Source organism: Zingiber officinale, chromosome 2B (assembly GCF_018446385.1).
Source record: "Zingiber officinale cultivar Zhangliang chromosome 2B, Zo_v1.1, whole genome shotgun sequence".
NCBI lineage: Eukaryota > Viridiplantae > Streptophyta > Magnoliopsida > Zingiberales > Zingiberaceae > Zingiber > Zingiber officinale.
The window spans coordinates 23,760,193-23,771,644 of NC_055989.1; the positions used below are offsets into that span (position 1 = coordinate 23,760,193).

At 38.2% G+C, this 11,452-nt stretch overlaps 2 protein-coding genes across 2 annotated transcripts; both read right to left on the reverse strand.

Moving 5' to 3' along the window:
• Positions 1-296: 296 nt before the first annotated feature.
• LOC122045494 (cytochrome b-c1 complex subunit 8-like) lies at positions 297-4,188 on the reverse strand. The gene is made up of 2 exons (XM_042605734.1): positions 3,915-4,188; positions 297-519 (listed from the first exon to the last, which is right to left on the reverse strand). Exons 1-2 carry the CDS (start codon positions 4,082-4,084, stop codon positions 471-473), a joined length of 219 nt encoding a protein of 72 aa, XP_042461668.1. The 5' UTR covers positions 4,085-4,188; the 3' UTR covers positions 297-470.
• Positions 4,189-9,948: 5,760 nt separating this feature from the next.
• LOC122049041 (S-adenosylmethionine synthase 1) lies at positions 9,949-11,404 on the reverse strand. The gene is made up of 2 exons (XM_042610535.1): positions 10,838-11,404; positions 9,949-10,748 (listed from the first exon to the last, which is right to left on the reverse strand). The coding sequence occupies exons 1-2, from the start codon at positions 11,351-11,353 to the stop codon at positions 10,089-10,091; spliced, it is 1,176 nt and encodes a 391-aa protein (XP_042466469.1). The 5' UTR covers positions 11,354-11,404; the 3' UTR covers positions 9,949-10,088.
• Between the last annotated feature and the right edge of the window lie 48 nt (positions 11,405-11,452).

Here is an 11,452-nt window from a genome sequence, read left to right on the forward strand (position 1 = left end):
ACCAATCACATTTGATGTGGCCTTGTAAATGCTTTGTCCATCATGAGATGAACTACATGTAGCTTCCTTATTTTGTTCCTTTCTTCCAAACTTAAAAATCACAGCTCTTTTGGATCTAATGGCCATGATCACAGTGCGAGATGCTCGGATAAAAACCACTCGGTCTTATCTGGGCTGAATATGCTATTACTGATGGATTTTATGTGGCTGACTAATCCTAACTTACTTTCTCGGTGCAACTTGCAGTATTATAGTTCAACCAATACAATAAACATAACTGAAATGCAACACGGAGATAATAAATATCTAGTTTTCACACAAAAAACGGATTGTTCAAGCATCACCTTGTTCACATTTTAATTATTGGAGAAAATAGAAAAGGGCCAACATTGAAGTAGATTTCATATGAAAGATGCACTTCCAAGTTAGAGGAAGATAACTCTGAAAGGCCTCCTGAACCATTCCAGCCCTTAGTACCTATGTTCTTGCTTCTCTTTCTCCTTGTAATATTGGACATAACTGCATTAACAGATAGGATATCACATTATGGAATTGGATACAATAGAATAGAAATCATTAATAATACTATTTAAAACTGAAATGCTGGTGATCTGAACCAGTCAAGAAGTTGTTGATGGGGATTAGTGCATTAACATCTTAAACAATATCAACAGAAATAGAGAACTAGAAAGTCTGAACCTACAGAGGAGCTAGGTTTCACCCTAGGCTTGATTTAAAAGCATTATCGTATTTTCGTTGGGTTGAAAATAATACATTCAAATATTGCTCATTTTCACTACCTTTCTATTTTTTTTCTCTAGGAAAAAAGAATAAAATGATGAAATATATTACACTAATAATCTTTTTTAAGTTAATCATCTGATCTTAGTAAATAGGGAAGAATGCTAGTACCGAATTTGAGATGTGATGGGATCATAATATTGATCACACTTGGTATTGCAAGAATTGATGCACTCTCATCTCATGCAACAGTTCCATTCTCTTATTAGTAAACTCCTAATATGATATAAATAGGGATACTCTTATTACTAATAAGTTATGTTATGTTATAGGTTGGAATGCCTGTTATGCTTTCTGAAATTTCCAAAACAACCATAATTCAATTAACCATGGTTTATAATTTCATCCTATGTAGTCAGCAACCATCATTCAATTAACCAAAATTCAATAAACCCTATACATATCAAGTAGCCTGCCCACAGACCAACACATGGAATTCTTGAAGACAACACCTATCCTCGACCATGTGAGTTGTCACACAAGGATAACAAGCACAAGCTTTCGGTAAGACTTCATGGGTCTGCAACATCTATGACATGACAATGAGTTCCACGGGCATTGCAACAATGGCGACGATTCTGATATATCCGCTATGCTTCCACAAGGGACACAACTCCTCCTCCCCCCTTCTCCAACTAGGGTTGGTGCTTGGCACAAACATTGGCATTGGCACATGGCAGGGTCAACACATCTCATTTTAGCTAAGGACCAAAACCTCAACTTGAAGCAAAATTACAAACCTTGCAATTAACTATGAAGTTATTGTGCCCTTGTTGTTAGAAGTAAACAAACCAAATGAGAGAGGACTAGCTAAAAACCATGTTCAACATAATCTAACCCATTTTGATACAAGCCAATGTCAACAAGATTCAACACCGAAGCTACCAGTCCGAGCGGATACTAAAAATGATATTTATATTAAAATTTAAACCATGATTTGAGCACCATTATGATCATTATTAAGTTGGTTTGTCCGAAGGAGAGCCTTGGCGCAACGGTAAAGTTGTTGCCATGTGACCAAAAGGTCACGGGTTCGAATCCTGAAAACAACTTCTTGCAAAAAGTAGGGTAAGGCTGCGTACAATGGATCCTTCCTCGAGACCCCACATGGCGGGAGCTTCGTGCATCGGGCTGCCCTTTATTTTTATTAAGTTTGTTTGTCCAGATTATTTTGGGTCAGATAAATATGGAGTTCACAAATCCTGCAACGTCTAGCTATTCATGTCATGACTTGTGCTGTTCATGCCAATGTAAAACCATAAAATAATATAAAACTCATCATCTTTCAAAAACAAATAACTATATACATGATGTAAGATTAGGTAAACTTTTTCAAGGTAACTTTCAAATAAATAATTTGTTTATTAAGTAGGTAGACTCTCTCATAATAGTGTTCTGTCTTATAATTTGTGTCTCTCTTTTGATCATGTTTAATTTTGAGTTTTATTGGATCAAATTAGTATCATGCCCTAAATTGCCCTAGCAATAAAATATTATCCCTTTGTTCAAATTCATACAAGGTTGTATCACTTATAACATTCCAAATCATTAAAACCATTTTCACTATATCAACTAAAGTTTTTTTTTATTTCCCTTTGCCTTTTACACCTTCAACTCCAATTAGTTGAACTTCTCTAACCATAGAATATATTGATTGCCATTAAACACGTTACAATCTTTACCTTAAATAGATTGCCACATGAGAATATATTTTTTCTCATGTGGCAATCTATTTAAGGTTCACATAATTATTCCTAGAGAATATCATCTTTTTTTAGTTTATCTTTTCTATTAGCCCAATAAATCCATCTTAGCATTCTTATCTCCAGTAGATTAATCTTATTCTTAACATCCGAACATTTTAATTCACAAAGTATGGCAAATTGTACCACAACTTTATAGAAATTTCACTTAACCTAAGGGGTACCTGATGATTAATGATTACCTAAGAATCCAAAAGTACTTTTAATGCAACACAGTGATAATCTTAAACTTAAAAACTTACATAGAGGGAAAATATCATAAATCGACGAATTGTCCTTACATGAGGATTCAAACCCCTTCTATAAACCAAATGATAAGATTGAGTCTCCTAATACAAGGCCAAATTTAATCTAAATATTATTAACAAAATTTTAAAACTCAAAACAACTTTTACAAAATTTAACTTGTAAAATTTAAAACATAAAAAAATTAAAACAAACCCTAAAATTTAGCTCCAAATCTTGAATTGCTTGACTTCTTTTATACAATCCACTCTTTATCGTATGAATTGTATCTTCATACCAATGCATTTTTTCTTGAACAATTGATCCATAATATCTAAAAGGAACTTTTTCTCTATCCACCTTAATTATTCGCTTAGGCTTTTTTCCATATGGATATTGCATTTTATACATATAGTGTTCATTCTGCTTAACTTAAAACTCTTAGTTCCTAAAGTTGTTCTCCACAATTCAAATTTCCAGTTTACACTTTATATTCTCATCAATTATCATTTTCAAACAACTAATTTGAACATGAATACACTCCTTTTTTCGATAGAAGAACAGAAGTTGATCCAAGAGTTAAGGGTACAATATTTATCAAGTCCATACATGATATAAGTAGAAACAATAAAAATTAAACCAGTTGAGATTGCTAAAGACTCGCACCAAATGTAAATCGGCAGCAATATTGAGTGAAATAAAATAGATAAAAAAATGTAGCTTATTCCATTGAAAGCTTGAGGGCTCAGACACTGGTCATTTCAATACTGCAACTGATTCACAACTCCATAAAACAACTCGTGTCATACAAATCTCGGAAATTTGTAGTAGTGAAATACAAGAAAATAAAGAGGCGTAAAACATTTCGATTATGGATCCAAACCCGTGATATCGTTGAAACTGAAACAAATTGGGGCTTTTCACGATGATTTAACACGTAGCATAGTTTAAAAATCAGAAAAGGCAGATCAGCCGATGAAATATTAAATTTCATCTAAGTAAGCATCCAATATATGAAAGAAGCTACCAAAGGCAAACGCGATGCGAACCTATCCAATTATACTAGAGATGCCTGTCAAAAATGTGGGGGAAAAAATGCATCTTTCTTCAATCAAAGTGATATACCTGTAGGTACCAACTAGCGGGGTGAGTAAGAGGGTAGCACTGATCCAGTTCTCGGAGACCTTGTGGTGGATCTTGCCAGTTAGATCCTTCCACAACCCGGGCATCACCTTCTGCTGGAACGGCGACAGCGCATAGACCACCGCCTTCATACGCACCGGCGTCTTCCCCATCGCTCTCGTTTCTTCTCTGTCAACCGAACTCCGAAGCCCTCGCCTCGCCGCTTACCGCCGCTTACCGATCGATCGCCCACCTGCTTGTCTGACCAAGACAATAAATGGATGTTATATGGGCTTCAAAACTACTGTTGGGCTTACAAATTTCAGATGGGCTTATACTGGGACCAAATCTATTGATGCAAAGTTTCTGAATACCCCCTAAAATTTAGAGCATTTCGAATTGACTCCACGTAGTAATTTTTTCCCAAAAAGTCTCGTAGCTAATATTTTTCCCAGCAATACCCTTGAAGTGCCGTTGTCCTCCAATTTAGTATAAAATGATTGCAAGTTTCAGTTTACGATTTAAATTATCATCAAAACAAACTTTATGATAATAGAGAACACATAATGTGCTATATTAGAGAGGTCTAGACGCTAATGCTGGTCGAAATCTTCTATTAAGAAAGTATAAATTGACTTATAAATCAACTAGCACTCTCAAATTTGACAAGGAGTAGAAATAAGTTGATGATTTATCATTATAGTAAAATATGATTATACTCATTCCAAGTATTCTCACAGTTTATTCCTAAATTATCGAAGAGAGATACATCACGGGATCAATTTATATAATTTATTATTAATATCAATATATATATATATAGGTGTCTAGACTCTATGAATTATCAAAATTATCAATTTGTAAAAACACAAATTGATAGTTATCATGAACATGAATATATATGGGTTCTATTTGATATTGATGATCAGAGGATGTCTGACTCGAATAAATATGATTCTAGATTCTTCAGATACATATGAGATACAGTCCAATTAATTTTTATAACTACTTTATAAGAGTTTTTCCACAGTAGGAAGTTGATATAAAGATGAAATCATATCTTGATTGCACTTGTTCCTAAGTCGGCACATGCTAATAAAATATTTGATTATCAATTTATATCATGTTATACGATTTTCTATAAAATTATTTTGAAGATATTAGTAGGTAAGATTTAAGATATCATGGATCAGATTCTTCACCAACCTCAGGTGACATTTGTGAAGGGCAAGCTTAATCACTAACAATATCCATTTAGCTTTGGAACTTTTTAGAAGATATAGTCGATACTACTCAAATGCATCATGAAGATTGACCTCTAGAAGGCATTCGATTATGTGAATTGAAACTTTTTACGGGATGCTTTGATGGGGTTGGATTTTCTATTGCAGTTTGTGTTTTGGATCATAGAGTGTGTGATTACAATCTCATTCTCATTGGCTATCAATGGAGGAACCTTTGGATACATCAGAGGTGCTAGAGAACTAAGGTAGGGTAATTATCACCTTACCTTTTTAGTGTCAATATTGAGATCTTTGGGAGGCAACTACAGAGGTATATCACAAAACAAAATGTAGGACCGGATAGAGGAGAGGGTGAATATTGATCGCATCTTTCATACTCGTTTGTCTTCCATTCATTCTTTCTATAGAGTTAGTCGTTGCAGCAAAAATAATAAAGAACAAACACGAGAGAAGAGGGCACATTGATTTACTTGATTCCTAATTAACTCTCCAAGGTTAGTACATCGAACGCCTATGTACGGTAGGTGCCCGTCCACTAGTGTTCTCCTTTCTGGATGTCTTCCATAGGCAAAGAAACCTTTCTTACAGATTTTGATTACATGTCAAATATAAAAGATAAAGTATGGCATGTAATATTAAAAGCAAACCAAAATAACCTGACGATCGGTCTAGAATCTCTGAGCGCCTCACACTCCTCATGGCGCTTCCCCGGTCGCACAAGCGATGTGCTATTACTTTTCTTCGAGCATAGATCAAGAGAACATAATAGGAGAATTGATATCTTGAGCACCATCTCGAGCTTCTTTTATAGGACTTTTTGGTCAACCGATCAATTTTGATCAATCTATCGATCTTGGTCAAACCTAATTCCCACAACCAAGTTCATCACAATCTACGATCTCATCATTATCAGGTTTATCAGTCAACTAAAAACTTTTTCCGGTCTACCAAACAAGGCCACATTATTAGATCTGAGTCCATACCTGAACTTGGTCAACCAAACCCAATCAGTCTATTGATCCTTGGGATTGGTCAACGAATTGGCTTGGGTCTTCTTTAACCCAAGTGAAGTTCGGTTTACCTCAGGCTTGGTCTAACTATGTTTGATTGCATTCGTTTGCTCTCCATGTTGCTTACAACTCTAGGTTCATGCAAAATAACCATACAAAACATAAGCAAACACTCAAACCTAATCTAAGGCTTATCTCTTGTTTGGATTTTGCTCCTTCAAGACTTTACTAAGGTTCACTCCCTTAGGATCAATCCCAACCTTGTAAGTCTACCTAACCTACTAGCCTTAGATCTTGCTTAGAGTTCACTCCTCGATTTTATCACCTAAGATTCACTTCCTGAATCAAGCCTAACACTGTAAGTCTACTTGGCCTACTAGTCTTCTTACTTGGAGTAAAATTTCATTATCTAAGGTTCACTCCCTTAGGATTTTCTCATTGTCAAGCATCTGATCATCTTGACCTACTTGGACTTGCCACTTTCCAAACATTTGATCATCTTTGACCTGTCCAGACTTACCCTTGCCTAATATTCTATTCTCTCTTAACCTGATAGGACTTTCCCTTGTCAAACATTTGTTGGATCGAGAAAGGCAAGGGAAGGGGGCGTGAATCTTGTTCATTCAAAATCTTTTCTTTTCGTAATAATAAAAACAAAAAAAGAGTTAAACGGTGGAAACAAAAACAGATAAAGACAAAAGATAAGTCTCTTTTTTACTTGGTTCGAAGCTCAGCTGGCTCCTATTCCAAGACTTGTGATCTTTGATCACTTTCGTTGGACAATCCATTAAATGATGAAATATTACAAGTATGAATACAATGTGCAAGTAAAATAAAGATACCGACAAAATAGAAATGAAGATAAAGCTTGATTATTGGTGAGCCTTTTAGCGTTGTAATAGTAGAAGCTTGCACATGCAGTAGGATTACGAACAGAATGAGGTAGGATGAAGAATTATTTTTCGGCTTGAACCTCAAGGCCTTCTTTTATAGGCATCGTCGATTGAAAAATCGACTATTGTATGATTATTGTATCCCACACTTTGTATGATTATTGTATCCCATATGTTTTTAGATGTATCTCTACTAAGCGCAGTGGCAGATACAAATGATTCAAACAAGTATTACATGGACATCTTATTTTTCCCTCTTCATTAGCGTACTCGATAGCTGTGTTACAAACATCCGAACACCATTTTTATATTCGAGAGAGATTCGATTCTTCACACTCATCCAACTTTTTTCAATCATCATTTTGTAAAACTAGAGCAAACAAACATATACATTAAATTTCATTACATGCCATGAAATCAACCAATTTCATACATAACTATCTAGCTGAATATATATGACTAACTCAAGAACAAATTGCCAACTTCTAAGAACTGATCCATTAACATTTATAAAAAAGCACTAACAAAAATTACAAACAAACCATATATGAAAAAGGAAAAAAAATAACATTTTAAAAATTGAATTTGAATAAATGATGAATTCAATAATGTAGCAAGAACCAAAAAATTGAATGTTACGGCAAAAGCGAAGATTTTGTGTAAAGAATTGCAAGTAAAAAAACAAAAAGAATACCAAAACACTAACTAAAAATAATTTCAAGCATGCTTGTAAATTGTTTCCATCCATAAATCTCTCTTGCTCTTGAATATATCTAAATCATATGCATAAAGAAACAAGATAAAGATGGTAAAATATCGTGTAGCCAAAAACAACCATAAAAAAAACTTGCAAGAAAACAATCTTTTAGTTTATGAGATATAAAAAACAATTCTTGTCCAATCCAACCATTTCACAGTCAATATAAGTTTGATATAACAACCCAAGCAAATGCCTAAAAAGGCAAAATAGATTAAAAAAAAAAGAAAAATTAAATACAACTAAAAAAATAATAAAAAATAAGAAGAAACTGAAACCAATAAAGAGATGACTAAAAATGGGGTGTCTTTAATATAGAGGTGAGGCAATGGGTTATTATTGGTGACATGCACATGAGTGGTGCACCCAGAATGTCGAGAAGTAGCCTCAAATCGAACCTCGAATAACTTGACCCGGAAGTCAAAATAGGAGAAGCAAGAAAAGTCAATGGGCCCAACGCTAGTTCCGCGGTTCCCTTGTATCAGTTGCAATCAAACTTTGATCCTACAGGCCCTGCTTCTTCTGATTAACGACAACTCTTTGAAAATGTTTCACTTGAAGCCACTTCCCAATAGAAAAAATGGTTTTGGAAAGAGATGGTTTGGGCATTTTAGGCAGGGAGAGAGTGTCGATGATTTTTTAGGGATTTTGATAGGGGCGGAGAGATGAGGAGCGAGGAATGTCTTGATGGAAGAATGAAATTTTACATGTTATATATACAATAATTATTTAGATATATAATACTTATAATAAATAATATACCTATTTTGCGACGCTAAAACCTTAATGGAATAAGTAAAGAGAAATTAAGGTTTGATAAAAAATAAATAAATAAATACTATTCGGCGACGTTTGGAATGCATCATGGAATGATATACCTATTTTAAGACGCTCCTGGCTTATCTTTTTGCGACGCATAACTAACTCACATTGCCAAAAGATAGAAAGCGGGGGATGGAAAATTTCCCACTACATTTTAGCAACGTGAGTGTTCTTTGCGTCGTCAAATGCTCACATATGGCGATGCATTAACTTTGCATAATCGCCAAATAACCTAAAATAAAAGAGGAAAAAAGTTGTTGTGCGATTCACAATTGTAGCGACGTAGAGCATACTGTGCGTCACCATATGGTAACATTTGGCGATGTTGACAATGTCATGCGTCACAAAAAGTCATATTTCTTGTAGTGGTGGCATCAACTGGGGAGAGGCGAAGTTCGTCCGATCGAGGTTCAATGAGCTACTTGAGCGGATCTAGCCATTAGGGGTGACCAAGGATAAATGGCGCACGTCCAATCGGTAGCATCAACCAGGGAGAGAGGCGAAGCCCATCCGATCGGGGTTCAAGGAGCTACCCGAGCGGATCTGTCCCGGTTAGGACCAACCATGAAAAAGTGGAGAGCATCCGGTCTATGGGACCAATCGGGGAGAGAGGCGAAGCTCGTCCGATCGGGGTTCAAGGAACTACCCGAGCAGATCTACCCCCGTTAGGGTTGATCGAGGAGAAGTGGAGAGCATTTGATTGGTGGGGTAAACTACGCATGAAAGGCGACGCTCACCCGATCAGGGTCCAGTAGAGTTACCCGAGTAGATTTTTTTTTTTGTTAACTTTCTTGACTTTGACCTCCAAACATAATACTTGATCCCTTGGGGACACATGGAGGCTTCCCATGTCATAGTCATATTCACCGTATCGTTAGTATTTTAATTTTCAAAATTTCCAAAATCAACATTTTTATTACTTTAAGGAATCTTCTCGATTTCAAAATTCTAACTAATTTTATACGAATTATTTGGTTTCGACTATGTTTCATTATTCACAATTGCTTTTTGTCTCCATTTAATTATGGCATTTACATTAGTTTTGGTTTCCCAATAATTTTGTGAAACTCATCACGAACATAATGGAATTCCCCCATCAACCAAGCTAGATTTATAATACTTATTAAATTAAATTTTCACTCATCACAATACATTTAATTAACATAAATATTGACTGTTATGCCACTTAAACAACTGCAAGCAGGCTGAGAAGTTAATTCTGAAAAGAAACATATTGATTGATCTGTACTCTGTTATTGGTCATACAATATCCTCAACAATGACCAACAAAGTTGTACGTCGATCGTCAGAATCAAACATGTAAAGATCTATAGATAGACAATTAATTAGTTAATAAATATATAAATATATTGTAGGTTTGGTGAAGCAGCGTTTCACGGCGAATGCATGCTTCCTTTGGTACGTACCGTACGTACGTACGTTGAATTATATTACGCACGTGGTTTGAGAAGTTTGACCTTCTCCCAGGTGAAGTCGGCGTCGTCGCGGCCGAAGTGGCCGTAGGCCGCCGTCTTCTGGTACCTCATGTTGCCGCCGCGCTTCAAGTCGAGATTGACGGCGATCATTCCAGGTCGGAAGTCGAAGCTCTCCTTGATCAGCGCCAGAATCTCCCGGTCGCCGATCTTCCCCGTCTTGTACGTGTCGACGAACACCGAGAGCGGCTCCGGCACCCCGATGGCGTAGGAGACCTGCACCAGGCAGCGGCGCGCCAGCCCCGACGCCACCACGCTCTTCGCCGCCTGGCGCACGATGTACGCGCCGCTGCGATCCACCTTGGTGGGGTCCTTGCCGGAGAAGGCCCCGCCGCCGTGGGCGCCCCACCCACCGTAGGTGTCGATGATGATCTTGCGGCCCGTCAGCCCCGCGTCGCCGTGGGGCCCGCCGATGACGAAGCGGCCCGAGGGGTTGAGGTGGAAGATGGTGCGGTCGTCGATGTACTGCGCCGGGATCACCGGCTCGATCACGTGCTTCTTCAGGTCGGCGGCGATCTGGTCGTTACTCACCGTCTCGTCGTGCTGAGTCGAGATGAGCACGGTGTGGACCCGGACAGGCACCATGGCGCCGCTCTCATTCCGGTACTCCACCGTCACCTGAGATATCATCGATCTCAGTTCAGTTTCGTATATATATATATATATAATTATACGATCGATCAATTAATGATATATATCTATAATACCTGAGTCTTCCCGTCGGGCCGGAGCCAGGGGCAGGTCTTGTTCTTGCGGACGTCGGTGAGGCGCGCGCCGAGCTGGGTAGCGAGGACGTGGGTGAGCGGCATCAGCTCGGGGGTCTCATCGGTGGCGTAGCCGAACATATGGCCCTGGTCGCCGGCGCCGATCTCCTCGGGCTTCTTGGTGAGGTGGCCGTGAACCCCCTGCGCGATGTCGGGGCTCTGCTCCTCGATGTTGACGAGCACGTTGCAGCGGTCGGCGTCGAGGCCTACGTCGGCGGAGACGAAGCCGATGGCGCGGCAGGTGTCGCGGACGATCTTCTCGTAGTTGACCTTAGCCTTGGTGGTGATCTCCCCGAACACCATCACCATATTGGTCTTGGTGCACGTCTCGCACGCCACCTTGCTCTCCGGATCCTGCTCCAAGCACGCGTCCAAGATCGCGTCCGACACCTGGTCGCAGATCTTGTCCGGGTGGCCCTCGTTCACCGACTCCGAAGTGAACAGGAACGTGTTATCCATCTGATCAGTAGAGAGAGAGAAAGGATTGAATGTTGAGGAGGAAGAACATGGCAGAGGAGAGCGGAATTAATAGGCCGATGGGAGTGCTACAAGAAGCAA

What these genes read in the sequence shown, in the direction of transcription:
- LOC122045494 (XM_042605734.1), bottom strand. Translation starts at nt 4,084, where the DNA reads ATGGGGAAGACGCCGGTGCGTATGAAGGCGGTGGTCTATGCGCTGTCG. An exon ending in CCGCTAGTTGGTACCTACAG is followed by an intron (nt 520 to 3,914) that starts GTATATCACTTT and finishes CTGTTAATGCAG; the next exon opens with TTATGTCCAATATTACAAGG.
- LOC122049041 (XM_042610535.1), bottom strand. Translation starts at nt 11,353, where the DNA reads ATGGATAACACGTTCCTGTTCACTTCGGAGTCGGTGAACGAGGGCCAC. An exon ending in GGCCCGACGGGAAGACTCAG is followed by an intron (nt 10,749 to 10,837) that starts GTATTATAGATA and finishes ATGATATCTCAG; the next exon opens with GTGACGGTGGAGTACCGGAA.